The following is a 19120-nucleotide window of genomic DNA, read 5'->3' as shown; positions in this document are numbered from 1 at the left end:
ATGCGCGTTCTCTCGAGTGGCGAACAGATCTACCCGAGGAAACCCCCACTTCTGGAAGATTAAACGGACTTGATCTGGATGGAGACGCCACTCGTGGTCTGCCGAGAAGTGGCGACTGAGACTGTCCGCACGCACGTTCAAAACTCCGGCCAGATGGTTTGCTATCAAGCAAATCCGATGGTCCTTTGCCCAGGACCATAGTCGAAGAGCTTCTCTGCAGAGAAGGTACGACCCCACTCCTCCCTGCTTGTTTATGTAGTATTGTATAGTATTGTCCGTTAGGACCTGTACCGACTGACCACGAAGGGAAGGGAGGAAGGCCTTGAGAGCCAGACGTACAGCCCGTAACTCTAACAGATTGATGTGAAAAATCTGTTCCTCTGGAGACCAAAGACCTTTGATCTCCAGATCCCCCAGATGAGCTCCCCACCCTAGAGTGGAAGCATCCGTTATGACTGTGGCCACTGGTGGCGACTGCTGGAACGGCTTTCCTTGTGAAAGATTGTTGCTTGCAATCCACCACTTCAAATCCACAGCAGCATCTCTGGAGATCTTGACAGTACCCTCTAGATCCCCTCTGTGTTGAGACCACTGCCTTCGGAGGCACCACTGAAGAGCCCTCATGTGCCAGCGAGCATGCGTGACCGACAGAATGCAGGAGGCAAAAAGACCGAGCAGACGAAGGACCTTGAGGACTGGAACTACCGCTCCATTTCGAAACATTGGAACCAAATCCTGAATATCTTGAATCCGCTGAGGCGGAGGAAAGGCCCGACCCAATGTTGTATCCAGTACTGCCCCTATGAACAGGAGGCGCTGAGAGGGCTCTAGGTGAGATTTGGGCTCGTTCACCGAAAAGCCCAGGTCGAACAACAACTGGGTTGTTGACTGCAGATGACGCAACACAAGCTCCGGGGACTTGGCTTTGATCAACCAATCGTCCAAGTAAGGGAATACTGCTATCCCCTTCCTTCTGAGCTCTGCCGCAACCACCGACATCACCTTCGTGAAGACTCGAGGTGCTGAAGTAAGACCAAACGGAAGGACCGCAAACTGGTAGTGTTGCGATCCCACCACAAACCGGAGATACTTCCTGTGTGACTTGAGTATCGGGATATGAAAGTAAGCATCCTGCAAGTCGACAGACACCATCCAGTCTTCCATGTTCAACGCCAAAAGCACCTGTGCTAGGGTCAGCATCTTGAACTTTTCCTGCTTGAGGAACCAATTCAAGATCCTCAGGTCCAGAATTGGTCTCAAACGACCATCCTTCTTGGGAATCAGGAAATACCTTGAGTAAACTCCTTGACCCCTTTCCTGCTCCGGGACCAACTCCACCGCGCCCTTTAAAAGGAGGACTTCTACCTCCTGTTCTAGCAACAGGAGATGTTCTTGTGAACAATACGAAGGGCGGGGCGGGATGAGGGGCGGAAACTCCCGAAAGGGAAGGGTGTAGCCTTTTCCCACAACACTGAGAACCCAAGTGTCCGACGTAACAGTCTCCCATTTGGTGAGAAAATGCTGTAATCTTCCCCCTACAGGAGAGGAGTGAGTGGGAAATGGTGGAAGCCTAAGGCTGCTTCCCCTGCTGCACCCCGCCAGAGGATGAGGAAGAGGCAGAGTGCTGCTGAGAAGCTCCCCTGGTGCGGACCCTACCCCTCCCCCTAAAAGATCTATAGGGATGGGAAGAGGCAGGTTGCTGATATCTTCCCCGAAAGGAAGAGGAGGAAGAGCCACGCCCAAATCCACGAAACCTCCTGAAGAATCTGGAAGAGGCCGTGGAAGAAGGCGCTTGGAGTCCCAACGACTTAGCCGTGGCCCTGCTCTCCTTAAACCGTTCCAAGGCCGAATCAGCCTTAGCCCCAAACAGTTTGTCCCCATCAAACGGGAGATCCAACAATGTGGACTGTACATCTGCCGAAAAGCCCGAGTTACGGAGCCAGGCCTGTCTCCTTTCCACCACAGTTGTGCCCATTGCTCTGGCTACCGAGTCGGTGGTATCCAGTCCCGTCTGGATAATTTGGGTCGCAGCAGCCTGGGCATCAGAGACAAGATCCAAAAGACCCTGGGGAAGCTCTGTAAACGAAGAGGAGATGTCATCCATCAGAGCATGAATATACCTCCCCAGGATACAGGTTGCATTGGTGGCTTTTAATGCCAGACTGCAGGACGAAAAAATCTTCTTCGACTGCGCCTCCAGCTTTTTTGAATCTCTGTCCCCAGGCACCGTCGGAAAAGAACCAGGCGCTGACTTGGACGAACAGGAGGCCTGCACAACCAAGCTCTCCGGCGTAGGGTGCCTAGATAGGAAACCAGGATCAGTTGGAGCCGTCCGATACCTCCTGGCCACGGCTCTGTGAACTGCTGGGGAAGATGCCGGCTTCTTCCACACCTCTAAAACCGGATCCAGCAGAGCGTCATTAAAAGGTAATAGAGGCTCCGCCGCGGCTGAGGCCGGATGCAACACCTCTGTCAAAAGGTTTTGTTTCGCCTCCACCACCGGCAAAGGCAGGTCCAAAAAACTAGCTGCCTTCCGTACCACTGTATGAAAGGAAGCAGCTTCCTCGGTATATTCCCCCGGGGACGAAAGGTCCCACTCAGGGGAAGTGTCCAGCCCACTGGCCGACTCCAGTCCACGCAGCCCATCACCCGAGTCCTCTAGCTCTCCTTCCTCTAGGGCTCGTTGGTACTCCTGCTCTTCTAGTACCCGGAGAGCACGCCTCCTTGAATGCAGTCGTTGCTCAATCCGCGGAGTCGACAATACCTCCGCCGAAGTCGGAGATCGGCGCCGATCTTCCGAAGCCACCGACGCCGCATCCGGCGCCAAAGGTAACTTCGGCGCCGACTGAAGAGCAGTTGAAACGGATGGACCCACCGGAGTCACAGGCCGAAATCTCGACGTCAACGGGATGGAAATCCCTGGGGCCAATCCTTCCGAAGCCACCGGAGCGGCCACCGGCGCCGACACTGGCGCCGAGCCCACGTTCCCAAACGGGAGAAAGGGCATAAAGGGTGCTGGCCGAAGAGGCGCAGGATCACCCAAAGAAAAGGCCAAAGGCCCAGCCGGAGCACCCCCTGGAGCCATCTGTTGGAAGATGGCATACATCGCATTCAAGAATGCGGAACTATCGGCTCCAGGGGTGGGAAAAGCCGGATACTGGGGTGCCTGACTCGGAGGCGACCCCGACGCCGGCCTCGGCGTCTGCGCCGGAGAAAACACTTGAGGCTCCAATACCTCAATCACCGACGCCTGTCCAGGCGAAGTTGGAGACGCCGGAGAGGGCAACGGCGTCGAAGGATGCGGCGTCACCGTGGGGCTGACCTCCCATGTCCTTCGGGGCCGATCCGGAGACCTGGAACGAGCCTCCCTTGAATGACGCCGAGATTCTCTACGGCGCCGGGAGTCTCGATGACGCCGATGTCTTGGAGAAGACTTTTTCTTGTGATGCTTCTCCTTTGACTTGGCCATAAACAGCTTCGCCTCGCGTTCTTTAAGGGCCTTCGGATTCATGTGCTGACATGAATCACAAGTCGAGACGTCGTGGTCGGAGCTCAAACACCAAAGGCAATCGGAATGAGGATCCGTCACCGACATCTTGCCTCCACACTCACGACAAGGCTTAAATCCAGACTTTCTCTGCGACATTATTTCCACAGAGAAAGAGTACGCAGCAAGATATACACTGTAACCGCAAGAGTAACAGTTGCTCCCTCGAAGATAACCGTTTCGAATGCACGGAAAAAAGGGAACTGACGTCTGCACGTCGTCGAGGACCTCTTATTGCATGTATGATGTCAGACGGCGTCGCGTGCGAGACAGTGACGTCCTCGTCGACGTGCAGAGACTAGTAAGAAGATTTCCGTCGAATGCTGGCGCCATGGGAGTATTCATGAGGTGAGGAATCCACAGGTAGTTGTATCCATCAGAAAACACCATTCAGCGATGCAGAGGCTTACTTCGCCTATGAGGTCTCCAAAGAACCCTCTTCTCATCTAAAAACTCCTCACAAAGGAAGATCTCCTGAGGGATACTATAAAAGATGGTCCTGGCTGAGTTCAGGAGATATGATGTTGAGAACAGAGAAAATACCTATTTATTCGATGCCGAAGACCCTGTCGAAGGTGTGGGTTGACTCATCATCTCACGTCGGAGAGCACTCTTCAAACAATGTTGAGACTCCCATCGCTGTCAAAATCACTATTGGTGACCAGAAAACACCATTCAGCGATGCAGAGGCTTACTTCGCCTATGAGGTCTTTGGCGGCAGCCAAAAAACACTTGTCAATGTTGAGACTTGTATCGCCATTTCAGTCACCCTCGATGGCCAGCAGACATTCATCGAAGTCGAAGGAGGTCAACGTCAAGGCCGTTGGAGAAAGTCTATACACAATCTAAAGAGAAACAGTCAGGTTCAGCTGCTGCCAACGGATTTGGCAGAATCAAGGCCATGCTTTCCATGTAGACCTCCTTCTCAGTCACCATTAAACATCTCACCATGTTGGCTAGAGAGTTGACATACTTTGGACTCTGGAGTATTCACAGACATACTCCCCATTAAGAGTTATGCCACATACACCATCACCTAAATGGACACTTTCACCTAGGTAGGTTCTCACCAGACACACAGTCAGTACCTCCAGAGAGGAGTCCGCACCTTCCTGCCACACACAGGTCTCCTTGCAGATCAAAAAGTCCTCTAGATCATAGATCTAATTCTAAAACAACATCTAGAACCAGGTCCACATCACGGTCTAGGAGATCTTATGATTCTGTTTCCAGGCATAGAAGATGATTACCCTCCTGGTCTATCACTTCTTGCTTCTCAGTGCAAGACTACTCTCTTACCTTAACGGACACATCTCCAGCTAGTGTGTTCCCCAGCGGATGACCTGTTACCCTTTATGATGTCCTTTTCAGAGGTGTAATACACTGAACATTGCCGTTCTGACAACTATGACTTCTTCATCTGTTATCTTTGAGACTCTACATCATAGAGCAGTAACAAAGCCACTCTTGCCATTGGTTCCGGGACTCTTGGAGCCTGCAATGCAATTATTTTTGATCCCAGCATCCTTGAAATCCTCACCATCTCGATTCCTTGAAAAATATTCTACTCCTGACCAGGACCCTTAGTTCCTCCGGGCTGATCCTCCTCCGGATTCAGTTATAATGGCTGCCTCATGCAAATCCCACTATGTGGCTTCTTTGTCTTCAGTCCCTCTAGACATGGACAGTAGGCAGATAGCCTCCATTGGAAAGTTGATGTGTGGAATATCTGCATCTTATAAGAGGGTGGCAAGCGCTTCTGCCTTACTAGGGAGCTATGACGGATCTCTGTGGTACTCCCAAGGCAGGTTTACAGAAAAACTGCCTAAAGAAGACAGTTAGGACTTTCAGGAAATCCTGAATGAAGGTGGCCTGGTATCCAACCAGATCATAAATGCAGCAGTGGATGCATCAGACCTAGCTTCACATGGCATCTGCGTGAGAAGCTCTTCCTGGCTACATTTCACAGGCTTAAATCCAGTGGCACATCATAGAATCCTGAATTTCCTGTTTTCAAGCAACACCCTGTTTGGTACACATGCAGGCAAGGGGATGTCCAGAATGTAAAATGAAATGGACACTCTTCAAGCTGTTGGCCTAGAGAGGAAGACAGAATTCTGCAAATGGTACAGGCCATAGGACAGGTGATTATTTATTTTTTTCTTCTTCTTTTAGCATAGGGTTCAAACCCCTTGTTGGACTCAACATCACCAGCAGCAAGCAAGATCATCTCACTATCTTCCTCCCAAACCATCGAGAGGAAGGGGATCACAACAACCTGCATCCACGGCACACCTCCTGCTAAAAAAAAAATGTAATCACTTCCCCCTTCTCCGTTACCCATTCTGGTGGGGGGGGAGGGGAGGTATTGCCAATCACCTGGAAGAGTGGCATTCAATCACAGAAGACAAATGTGTCTTGAATATTGTTCAGAATTAAATATTGCCTCGCCTTCTGTTCCTCCAGTAAAAACATCACAGTATCAACCAGGCCTCTTATAGACTGTCAGCATCCTGTTGCATAAAGAGGCCGTCGAGGAGGTTACATTCACCAAAGAGTATTTATCCCTGTTTCTTTCTGGTACAAAAAATGGTCCGAACAAGAGTTCAGACCCATCTTAGATCTCAGTATTAATCAATTAAACAAGCAAAGAAAAGTTACAAATGCAGGCTGTTCACCAGATCTGTCCACAACTACATCAGGAGACTGGATTTGTTCGATAGTACTTCAAGATGTGTATTCTCACATCCTAGTTTCTGTACCAAGTATAGGGGTACACTATGTAGATAGTACAGGCAACCCTTATTGGATGCCAGGGTTTAGAATGACAATCCCAAAAGCGCTCTCTTGTGGTTGTGTAGGAGAGCAGTTATGCTTATCAGAGGGTAGTGCTAACCTTTGTTGAACATAGTCAATAAAAGAGACACTCAAACTCCAGAGCAATGTTAAGAAAAATAGTTATTTTGTTTGTATTATGCCTCAACATCAGAATACTTTCAAGAAGATAAATACTGTTACAAATTGTATAGACTTAGCAGGTAAGTAACACTTACTCAAATGTGCTCTTACACAGTAAAGGTTCCAAACGACTTTTACTGCTAAGGGGTCCTTGTAAACGGTTCTCGGGGGTCCCCTGTGGAATGTAGGGTGCTGGGTGTGCAAAGTCACAAGCAAGACCAGCAATACAGTTTTACCTACCCTGTGGCATCTGGTGCAGTTGTGCTAGTTGAGTCAGTTGTCGCCAACTGTGCAATGAGCAAGACGAGGGGTGCCACGTAGAAAGAGGGTGCAAGGGGGAACTTGGGGACAAGTCTGGATTCTTCCAGCGGGGGGCTCAGTTGGTGGGGTCCTCCTGGGTGGCTGCTGCATCCCTGGATACAGTGGTCAGTAGGGTGGTGAGCCAGACTTTGCGGTTGGTGCCTGCAGGAAAATGGCTCCTTCACTCCAGGGGCTTTGCTGACAGTCTTGTGAGGTGCTGAAGAGCCTCTAAGGCTTTTGGAGTCCCTACAGCTGCAGGGTGAGTTGTGATGTTGCAATTGTCAGGGCAGAAGCAGGTAGGCAGGCAGGGTTTTGTGCCAAAAGGCCACCAGTCCACAGTTCTTGCTCCTTCAGCTCTTCTTGGTCTTTTTGTACTTAGATCAAATTCATCTGTTCTTCTGATGTCATGGGGCCACCAAAATACTCAATTTAGGGGCATTTAGGGTAGCACAGAGTAGTAGCCAATGGCCTACTTACCTTTGGGGGTGACTGTATCCCCTATATGACCATTCACTGTGGGATGTCCCAGAATGTCTAGCTCCACCAAAATCAAGATGGTGAAACCCTTCCTCTAGTATCCACCTCGGGTAGCACACCATAGGCTATCTCAAAGGTGAAACACACCTTCTGCCTAACTAATTTTTCTACCTGTCCTGGCGCCGAGTGGGCCTCAGGGCAGAGGGGTGGCCACTCAAGTCTGGGGAGACGGAGGTCGCACACCAAAGGTTGCAGGGTTTTTGAAGTCCCTGGCTTTGGTGTTCAGATTCACTAGCCGTCTTGCTGGAGTTGGTAATAACACCTTTTTCTGGAGCAGGCTTTGGTTTCTGGCCTCTGAGAGTAGGGGCCCTAACCTCCAGGGGGTCTGAAATATGTATTTGGTAGCAGGCTGGTCTCAACGAGTCAGCCAGCACACTAAGACTAGTAGGTTTCAGGGTCACCTCTAAGGTACCCTCTGGATGCACATCATATTACGAGACAGACATCAGACTGGATTTATAAAGACAGTGTATTTGATACCAAACACCATAGGTTTCAGTGAAGCCATTATGTAGCTGGGGAACTTGTAATGGCAAGTTTCCAGTACATACCTCAAGATGGATACCCTATTCACTTGCAATTTCCAGCAACTGAAAAAGACATCACAGGGGCATATTTGCTCGTGCAGATATGTCCTAATGTCAGATATAATACACCTTGCCTTAGGACTGACTTACATATATCTCAATGCAGTGAGTGGGGCATGGTACACAGTGGGGTGTGCCATGTTGTGTTTATGCCTGGCTTGAACCAGGACACACATTTTACAATGGGAGCTGTGTGCAACTTGTTTTAGTGGGGACCCTGAGGGTGGCACAGTGTTTGCTGCCACCCTTAGGGACCCTCTGCAGTACCCAGGCCCTAGGTACTTGGGATACCAGCTACAAGGGACTTACAGTGGTACAGGAGTGTGTGCCCATTGTACACATTATACCTGTTTTAGGGAAAGAGCACTAGCACTGGGGACCTGTTTAGCAAGGCCCCAGTACACCTCAGTCAAAAAAACCTCAGTACCAGTGAGCAAACAAAGGTGGGAAGCCATGTCAGAAAGGGTACTTTACTACAAGAACATTATCAAATTTGTGTCAAGACACTAGCCAATCTTAGCCTCCAGGTTAACTTAAAAAAGTAGACAGTATGCCCAGTATAAAGATTGCACTACCTGTGTCGGCGGCCTTGTGCATCTTCATAGTTCCTCACACAAGATTATTCATGAGATCTCTGCAGCAGTGCCTAGAAGACCAGTGGAGTCAACTTTCCAACCGCTGGGAAGAGAGGCTGGCCCTATTGTAGGCTGCAAGTCAATCTGTCCCATGGTGGTCTCAGCGGAAGAACGTGCTGGTAGGGGGACTATCCCATCAGGACCCACTAACTCAGACACTGATCACAAATGCTCCTCTTCAGGGATGGGTTGCTCACATGGGCTCCCCTTCGAAAATCAGAGTCTGGTTGGACAAGGAAAAGACTTAACACATCACTATGCTGTAATTGAGAGCAGCTCACCTCGCTCTAAAATCCTTCTTTCCCTCAATAACAAACTCTCCATATTCAAACCGATAACACAATTATGCATTGCCTGAATAAACAGGGAGGGACCCACTCTCTCCATCTGTCTCTCGACGTTTAAGCCATTTGAAAATGGTTAATAGCTAGGAACTTAACGATAACAGCCATTCATCTGCCAGGGGCTCAAAATATCCATGCAGCTTCTCTCATTCGGTACTTCCACGAAATTCAGAACTGGATTTTTAAACAACGAGGTCTTGCAAGGCATTTTTCAAGAATGGAGTACCCGCAAATAGACTTGTTCGCAGATGCAAACCACAATAAGTGCCACCATTATGCACCAGATTCGCCCAACCAGGGTCAAAGGGGAATGCCCTTTTGATTAGTGGTCTGTCAGATTTCTTTACACATTTCCACCAGCTCCTCTCATTCCAGCAGTGAGTGTCAAACTGTAAATATCCAAGACCAGAATGATTATAATAGCACCAGAATGGCCTTACCATTGGCGGTTCGCAGACCTTTTACATCTGTCAGAGAGAACACACAAGAGACTGCCTTGCAGGACTGATCTCCTGTACAAGTTCCAAGGACAGATTCTACATCCCAACCCTTCCTCACTGAACCTGACAGCATGGCTTTTGAATTCTCCAATATGGGCATTTAGGTCTTTCCAAGGAATGAATGCACATTTTAAAAGAGGCCAAAAGACCTTCCACTAGGAAATTATATGCTTTCAAATGGAAAAGATTATCTTCATGGTGTACCCAAAATTATCTTAGTCCAATTTCCATTAAGCAAAATCTGGCCTGCAGTTTTCTTCCATTAAGGAACATCTAGGGGCCATTACAGCTTATAGGAAATCTCCTTCACATACATCTTTCTTTAAAATGCCAGTAGTCAAAGATTTGTTAGAGGTGCCTAAAAAGGTGTTCCCTCCAATTAGGTCACCCTCTCCTTTGTGAGAACTTAATATTGTCCTTTCAAAACTGATGGGTCCCTCATTTGAACCAATACATAAAGCCTCTGTATAGTAACAGTGGGAAAGCAGCTTTTCTCGTGGCCATTACTTCAACTCGAATGGTTAGTGAAATTCTGGCACTTATGGCGCCAAAATTATGCTGGGGAAGGAGGCAGTTTTTCAATCAAGCCCAGACAAAGGCCTACAAAACAATTTTTAGGATACCACGACCGGCATCTCCAGCTCAGGTTAGTTTAGAATTGGGTCTGAAAAACTATGAATTTCAGAGTAGATGTGTCTTCATTAAACTATGCTGGTGGACCTTCTGCACAATCTAGGGCTCACACTCCAATTCCACCTTCAGCCTCTCCAGATACATCCATAGCTAGGAGCTATACTCACTGCAGAATTAGGGATTGCATACTCCAATCCGAATGTGTTCACAACTTTGTCTCTTTTCTTCCAGTTTAGAGAGAATTCTTTATACATGGTCAGGACCATAATGCGCCTGTTAAGGAAGATGGCCTCCTACATTGCCATTGTTTCCCATACCAGACTCCACGTGCGTCCTGTAAAGTAATGTCTGGCTCGTCAGTGGACTCAGTCACGGGGTCAGTGGGAAGATCTAGTGTTGTTAGACCGCTATACTCACCACTCTCTGCAATGGTGGAACAACATAAATCTCTTAAAGGGGCGGCCTTTTCTAGACCCCTTGCTCAGATATGGGCTAGGGCAGCATTCTTGCTGAAGATTAGAATGCCTTTCCATGTTGTACAAGTCATCTATTTTCCAGCATACCTTGCTCCACCTAATTCTTTCAAAGAGGAGGAATTTCTCCATCACTTGAACCCCAAGCTTTGATCTTTTCAAAAGATCATACCAAGGACCTTTGCATAGATCAACTGCGTGTGGGGTTCTGTGTGGCAAAGAAGGGTAAGACTGTGCAGAACAGGACAAATATTGAGGTGAATAGTCCTCTGTATTACACTGTTTTACGCATTGGCCAAGAAGCAGCTCCCAGAATGTGTGATGACCCATTCGAGCAGAGCCAATGCTCTATCACTGCTGCCGCACATGGAGTGCCTCTTCTTGACATCCTCAGGCACTGATGTTGGCATCAATCCACACATTTACATAGCACTACTGCATTGAGGTGTTACAGGAAGGGTACTTTGCTTGTTATGTCCTGCAGAACTTTTTGGTCTGAGCCATTCGACAGACTGATTACCTTGGGAGGTAGTGCTTTAGTATCTATTCACAAGTTGAGGAATCTGTGATTAGATGTAACCATCACAAGTTGCTTACCTTAGGTAACGTTTTCTTCCAGTGGATACCATATCTAACTGCAGATTCCTCTCCTCACATTTTGTGAAATAAACTCTTTTCCCCATCTATAAAGAAGGTCCCAATTCAGAGATCTGCACACTGTTGCATCTAATCACTTGTCAAACTCCACATCCAGCAGTACAGACAAAGTCAGTGAAGAAAGTGACATGAGTGAATGGTTGGTGCTTAGGTGTGGCTATGTGGAACTACACAACATCACCTGCTGGTGTGTAGGAGCAATGCTGAAAAGAAAATCTCCAAATGTAATCTTGCACTTGGCAATATTCACAAGGTGAGGAATCTGCAGTTATAGTATCCACCAGAAAGAGCATTACCAGAGGTAAGTAACGTGTTACTATTGATAAAAAGATACCTCTGTGGAAGGAAGCCAGTGTGAAATCTAGACGTATGTCCCAGCTTTTAGCCATGAGTGGCCTAGGTTACATTAGCTAGGATCATTTGTGCCCACCCTGTACACACTGCCCTTTCCTGCCCTTGTCCTTGATTCATACCTTTTTCAACAGTTCCCTGAAACCTGTTTGGATAGGAGTCACGATATTGAAAATAAATTATTCCAACTTGGCTTAAAACCATGGGTAGGAGTTTAGACTGTCTAGCGCCATCTACTATGTGCTGCACTGGTCACCAGTCATCAGCTATCTCCCTGACAGCCATGGCAAGGAGTTACCAACTACTTTCTGCCCCTCCGGTGCCTTTCAAATTAATTGCTTTCATTGTCATAAAGCTAGGCCTACCTGGAGGTCTGGCATGATCTTCTTGGCTGTGCTTTTCTGAGATAAGTTTCCTGGTATGATTGGTCTGTGTATTCTTTTTTTTAATAGCTCCGAATTTTTCGATAATCTCATCCTTTGGTTTTAAGATTTCGGTGTTTTTTTTGTGCAGGAACTGCTGATTTCCTGATGTTGTGGGTTCCAGCTTGGATTGCTTGCTGTTCTTGGATGGTTTACAACATGGCTTTCTGGGCACATGCTGGCCTTTATTTCATTTTCTAAGCTCCTCTTGACCCTTTAAAGTAAATGATTATGTTGTTTACAACTCTTGTCTCATTGTTAAATATCACGACATCCTGTCGGAAGGGTTAGCAAAGCGCAATGTTAGCTGGATACTTAGTGCAGCCCAGAGTCCAAGGCATATGAAAGGTTATCTCCAGCAGAGAAATAAGCCACCTCTTCCTAGACCTCCAATAGTAAACCTTGTCTCCAAGTCTGTGCCGATGTTAGAGCATCTTAAGGTTGCAGGTGAATCTGCACTTGTAATATGGGAATGCTGCAGTCTCCTCGTGGTCCATCTTAGGCTGTGCTTTGGCTCCAAATGCTACCCTGTGTGAGACAGTTGTCATCTAGTTGTGCCCATTGACCCACCACCAGTGGAAGATAGTGAACGACTGGCATGGTAAAGAGAGGGAGTCCTACCTCACAACTAGCTTTTACGTACGTGTGTTTGTCCCATATCTGTGGAAGTAATGCACCAGCGAGGGAGCCAAGCCTTTCAGGAGGTGAAAGCACACAGCACTGCTCAGCTTATCAGTGGCACTATAGGTAATGTGAGGTTAACAACGGCAAACAAATGTATACATATCCCTTTTTCTATTGGTCAAGTCAATGAATGAATGTTGTAAGCGCTTAAGTGGCTGCTGAGCAGTGAAGAAAGAAAGGAAATGGTAGCGCAGTCTTTGAGAGGGCAGACTGTTTACTGTTGTGATACCTGCTTATTTAGACTCTTGGGGGTTGTAGTTGGAAAACTGACTCAGTTTCTGTTAAGGATTCTAAAAGGGTGGAAGCAGCAACCCTAAAGAAGGACCGAGTCGTGGAAGGGAGGACTGCAGTAATGGACCCTGGCGGAGGGTCCGTCTGACAGAGACTCTCTAAGCAAGTGTGCCTAAGTATTGCCAGATCGGCCAGTATGACCTTCGTCAGTTATCCTTGTTAGATCCTCGTGGCACTTAAACCAGTGTGTGAGTGTGGTAGGCCCAACTGAACCCAGGATAAATGCATAGTAGTGGCCCATCTGCTCCACAAGTGGACTGTGAGACCTTGGCACTGCCAAGAGTGTCAGTGAGTCGCTATAAGCCCTGAAGATTGTGACCCGAGCGGTGCCGTGGCGCATCTCTTAAAGATTAGAGGTCGTTGTTTAAAATATAGCCTTGCCTCTGCCGTATCGAACAGTTGTCATCTCAGTGTGTGTGACTATCGCTCTCAAAACTACCCTGGAAGAGGGCCTGAGAGCAGCATCCGCTTCGACCCCAACCCATTGAGTTACGTGCTACACGGTCAGCTGCCACGTAGCTCCACAGAAGACTGTAGTGTTGCTCCTGGAGGCTTCCTTCTGTCAGTTAAGTCCTGCTGTTGTGGGAGGGCCAAACGCGGTCTTGCGCTGCTGCTACGAACTTGAGGTACTTAAAGGGCCTGGTTCGAGATGCAGTGCCGTTCAAACCCTAAGGTGGTGGGGGCATGAGCTGCACCCATACTCTACTTCAAACTCTGAACCTTGAAAGAGGAAGCCCATTAGAAGGGGGGACCCACTGGAGACAGATAGGAGGCCTAGATGGCAGAGTACCCTAGAGCACAAATACTCGCTCCCGTGAACCGAGTATTCATACAATATTGAGTGCGTATTGTAATTCTCTGATTAATACAGTACTTTTTTTTCATAAAAGAGAAACAATAAGCTTGGCTGCTTGGGAGACGATATTGATTTTTGTGCCCGAGTAACACCGACACTAACCTACCTGAGAAGCCTGTGAAGGCATGCCCTCACTATAGCTGATTTAAGTGCAGAAAGGGTTGTACTTGGCCTAGTTCGCAGAGCTTTGGTAGGGAAGGCCCAGGACAGCTGTAGTAAAAGACCTCAATCCTGACAGTTATGGCCCAGAAAAACCTGCCTACCTTGTGACCTCCGGGAAGGGTTCCGACATTGCCAGCAAGTATTACTTTATGATAGTGTTTATTATTGGGTTTTTGTGTGTTTATTTTTATGTAGTTTTTTTTTTTAGTACTTGAGTCCTTGTTTCTTCGGTCTGCACGTTGGTAATATTCAGACCAGGACGCATCAGTAAGCCAACCCACCTTTCAGTGCTTCCTGCGCCCATACGAATGAAACGCCTTCTACCCTCAATCCACATGATAGCAGCAGCCCAGACTTATAATTTGTCACATAGACGTTGTCAGTATCCTAATACTTGGTGTCCCGTAAACCTTCCTTGCTTTAACGGGCACCGCTAATTTATGGATTGTTCTTATTTCCCAGACTCTTCTCTACCAAAATTAAATTTAAGAACATATCTTCAATCCTAACCCACCTTTGGGAGCAAAGAACAAATATAAAGTCTGCTGCTCTTTATTCAAAGCTGCATTTCTGACGAAACCAGATAATTACCAATTTGCTTTCCACTTTAAGTGGTCAGAGAGGGCTAAAGATATGAACTGTCTACTTGAAAGCATCGATAGTCAGGACTGCCAGGCACTCAATCAAATACAGTGGTGCAACTGGGCATGGAACCAGATCAAGCCTTCTACAAACTAATAAAATCTAAATTTTTCCATTTTCATCCTGAGTAAACATTCAGTCAATGCTCTCTCTGATTCTAATATTTTTATCAGTTATTGTTTTGTGCTCTGTGTTTTCCGTGCTTTCTGTCGGTTTCATATGTAGCGCACTACCAACCCCTTGTTCTACTGCTATAGAAAAACAATTTTAAGTCTCCAAATTTGGTGGGTGATGCCATTCAAAGGCACGTTTGTGATTGTGAAGTTCAGCCTTGGGTAGGCCATTTTGTTTTTCTCCACTGGTTGGAAAGATGTGTGGAACTATTTCCCAGCACATCCTTATGAAATAAGGATTGTAATAAAGACTGTATTTTGTTAAATGAGACATTTTTATCGGCTCCCGCAGCAGTAGTGGGATTTACTCTAGCTAGCATCTGGGGCCACAGTATTATTGTATTCCTATTAGATAACCAAGTTACTCCACTTAGGCTTTCAGCTCACTCTCGAGGATGTGTAGTTATGGCTTACAATAAAATGTGAATTGGATTAGAGTGTCAGATGCAGCTTGATATAGTAAATTTCGCACTCAAGCATCCGATACAGTATGATATAGTAAGTTTTGCACTCAGTAACTTCAAAGCTCTCTTGTGGTTACACCTTTAGCAAATAATTTATTTAGAAGTAGGTAAACAGACCATTTTAAATAGGAGTCTAACATAACCAGTACATGCTAGTACCTTGAGGGCTGATGATAAGGCCACAAATGGCTTTGTACCTCAAGCATGCAGGATGCAGCTTTTATACAAGGCTGACGCTATAGCCAATGCTACTGTTTGGGGTATGTACTAGTTGACTCTGGGGTATTTTCAACAAGTTGAATCTGTTTCTTGCAAGGATTTTTCACACAAGGGATCCATGTATATAGATCAAGCACATCTGGAACAATCTCCTGTGCTGCCCTTCATTTGGTATCAGGCTGGACAGTTCAGTGGGCGGATGCCTCAGCTGCTGAAGTTACAGCATCCAAAAACAAGTACCCCACAAAACTCTATAAACCCAAAAACCCATCACCCGAACAATGACACCCACCTCAGTGAAAAACTGCAGTTCCAAAATCCGTTTTTTCTCTGTTAAAAGGGGGTCTAACCCCTAGTGTCAATTTACGACACAGTTCAAGTCACATGAGTTCAGAAGCAAGTTTTTTTTTTGTCCAACTGGTTTCTATATCATTCAGTAAGACTGATCTTCCAGTGGGCAAGCACCCACCATGGAGGCCCCCAGCAGTACCAAAGTTTTCGTCTTCTATGTCTTGGACTTTAATGATCACAGCCACAGCTAGTCTGTAGTATGGGCTTCCACTGCATCCAATTTCTTCCCCAGTTCCCCCAGGAAACTGGACTTTAAATCTTAACTAGGACTTCAAATGTCATAGATGTCATGACAGAAGACGGATTCTAGTTTTTTTTGGATCTGGATGACCTCCTTTGCCAACACAATTAGTCTTCATGTTGTTGGTATATGTCTGCATGAGATTAGTGATGAAGGCTTCTGCTTTGTCCATAAGATATTTAAAGTGCTGGCTCAAGTGGTATAGTATTTATCCTACTCTTGGTATTAAGACTGGAGGCCAGAGCAAAGAAGAGGTCTCCTTTATTCTGAACTTTAAACACACCTCCATTCCTGTAAAAGTGATTTTTCTTATCTCTGTTGAGATTTCCTAGGTTCAGAAGCCAGGACCAGTTTGCAGCACTAACTGCCGAAGTCAAGGCAGCGACCCCATTCCACTGTAACTTTCCCCTCTGAGATAGAACCATCAAAAACAGCCATATGAGAAACCATATTGTGAATATAGTTGCAACGTTTACAGAAATGATGTTAAATATTATTTAATACCACTGCCTTTGAGCTCATTTAATGGCTCCCCTGTATCACATTTTAGACTGAAATTTATTATATCTGTGAAATTAATAGGCATCTGAAAAAGAACATATTTACCTTGTGTTTTCGGTCTCTGGTTTTGGGTAAAAGGATGTTAGTTGACCTAGTAAAACATGCATTGTTTATTTTGTTATAAAAAAAAATATCCCGAATGTATGTTGTGTAACATTGGACATTTCGTTGAGCTTTTAGAAAGATAGTTATACCCAAATGTATGTTCTTTGTTTTCTTTGCCTACCTCTATTGAATAATACTTAGAGAGTGTTATATTTGTGAATTCTCTAAAGGTTTCTATGTATGAAGATTACTTTCCTTGAACATTTTAAATGTAACCTTTTATATTTGTTAGCCAACTCCTAGACATTTTTTGCTTAAGCACTGTTTACAGTTACTTCCTGTTGGGCTTACATTCAGTGTCTGTTCTGCTGTCAGGTTACAGTTAGTGATATGGATGACAGTACCAGTTCAGATTTGATAGGGGAGTTCACATGTACCACCGCCAAGCTGCTTGAAGCCAAAGACCAAGTGGTGAGCTATTGTTATCTTCCTTCATTAAATGTCTCTCCGTTGCCTGCTGTTTCCTTTTTTTCAGGTACATTGTACTGATTATGATAGCGATGGGTCACATGACTTGATAGGCACATTTGAAACTAACTTGTCTCAGCTGCAGAAAGCAAGTGGAAGCTCGCCGGTGAGCTGAATTTTTTCCTTTTTTCCTCTTCATCTGCTTTAACAAAGGAACAGCTAATTACTGAATGCTTTGAAAGTCTGCCATCTCAATGTTTGTTTGGGCTCATCCTTTTAATTGTATTGCGAATATTTCTTAATAGGCAAAATTAAAAAAAGTTAAATCGCGTATCATGCTAACTTCCATCTTACCAAACCTGTTTTTCTTCTGCAAAAACAACAAAAACTGATTATCCACCACAGTCTGTAACACACTAATCAGTGGTGTGGGCTTAAGAATCTAAACCTGTGGGACTATTAACATTTTAATTATTTGATTGCCAATGCATGCCCAATGATGGATGATTATTACACATACATTGTTTTTTGTACAAATGTGACCTTATAATTCTATTTGCGAGCTTTACAGCCTGAATGTAGGTAAGAATGCCAATTTAAACAGAACTCAGTGAGCCAGCTTATACTAGGATTCATCGGTACTGTTGTTTATTTTATGTTGGACTGTTCTGAGTAAAATGAACACCTTCCCCCTTTGGAGTTTTGGCAATAAGACCCAACGACTGGATCAACACGAACCATGGCAGCGAAGTCCGGAAGCTCGCAAATTCTTCCCAGCTAACTTTATTCGTAAAACATGAAGTAATCTTTAACGTGTGTTTGTGTGTGATTGCCCATCCAGCAAAAGTTTAAAAACACAGAATAAACTGTACTTTAAATAGTAGCCTGTTCACCAAAATTATCAACAACAAAACTAAAACACACTCTAAAGTCTTTAAAAGAAGAAATTAAATATGCACAACATATGCAACTGTGTGCCATGGGAGATACTGTATTTTTTGTAAGGTATAATGACCAGAAAGATACTGTTGGTGATGGAGTCGGTTGTTAAAAAATTATGGGATTAAAGACCAATTCAAGACCTACTTACAGATACCTATTTGCTATAATGTAAGGCTTTTACAATTCACTTAAACTAGAATAAATCATTTGTGTTGGTGTTTTGTCATTATCACGATATTTGGGGTTCATCATCCAGACATAAGTAAAGAGCTCATCTTGTTCCCAAGCACGGGATGTTGACCTATTTCATAGGCAAAGTTGTTCCAGTCAATGCACCCCTTTCTTAAAAAAGAAAAAAAGAAAAAAAACCTTTATTTTCATTTTAGTTAACAAAGATAATACGTCAGGGGAGTTTAGGAAAGCGGATAATGCATGTACTCTGATGTTACACGTTGTCAGCCATCTGAAGCTTGTGTGTGTCTACGGCCATCATCCAAATACCCCTGAACCCCCGGGGTATGTGCAACACATCAGAGTACCTCAGTATAACAAGGGTGTTCCCCAAATTGGCATCATAATCTTTGTCTTCTGTTAGAGGGAAATCTGTTAATAAAATAAGACCGATCAATTTGACACAATAATATAAGTTTAATCGATTTTCAGCTGGGAACAACAGGCAGTCTCAACATAGAGGCCATACTGCATATGTAGAGAGTGGAGAATGAAAGTGTTGAACAATATTAAATTTCGCCAGCATGTAAAAGACCAATAGCTCAATGGCAACAATGCAGTAAGTAAGGAAAAGGGTATGATGCTCTGAATTCAAGATCAGATGTTCCTACCTGATCATTGAATATAAATTCCAAAGTATTCTAATAACCTAAGGATAAGTTCAGAGAAAAAGGTCTGCATTTCAGAAACTTCAGTAGACGTTCTGCCAAGAAAGATGTGAGTAGCGTAAAGTCCCTTATTCTAACTAAAAGGAGGAGGTCTGTGCCTTTCTAAAGGTCTGCTCTAGTCAAGGGACAAAAGGACTCTGAATCTGAACTAACTAAACAACTTCTGAACCTTCCAGTA

The 19120-nt window shown here is 45.5% G+C and overlaps 1 protein-coding gene across 10 annotated transcripts in view; it reads left to right on the top strand.

Moving 5' to 3' along the window:
• Nucleotides 1-19120, top strand: part of CPNE1 (copine 1) — a 797848-nt gene that overhangs the window by 551765 nt on the left and 226963 nt on the right. For 5 of the 10 annotated variants that reach the window (XM_069243860.1, XM_069243859.1, XM_069243857.1 and 2 more), the window contains one exon: nucleotides 17169-17267. In XM_069243860.1, coding sequence (XP_069099961.1) covers nucleotides 17169-17267 — 99 coding nt within the window. Of the gene's footprint in view, nucleotides 1-17008; nucleotides 17105-17168; nucleotides 17268-19120 lie in introns of all 10 variants that reach the window. The other 5 variants (XM_069243864.1, XM_069243863.1, XM_069243858.1 and 2 more) reach the window with 1 other exon arrangement.

Source organism: Pleurodeles waltl, chromosome 7, assembly GCF_031143425.1.
Source record: "Pleurodeles waltl isolate 20211129_DDA chromosome 7, aPleWal1.hap1.20221129, whole genome shotgun sequence".
NCBI classification, from domain to species: Eukaryota; Metazoa; Chordata; class Amphibia; order Caudata; family Salamandridae; genus Pleurodeles; species Pleurodeles waltl.
Note: the sequence above shows the minus strand (reverse complement) of the source record. Positions and strands in the feature narration are given on the sequence as shown.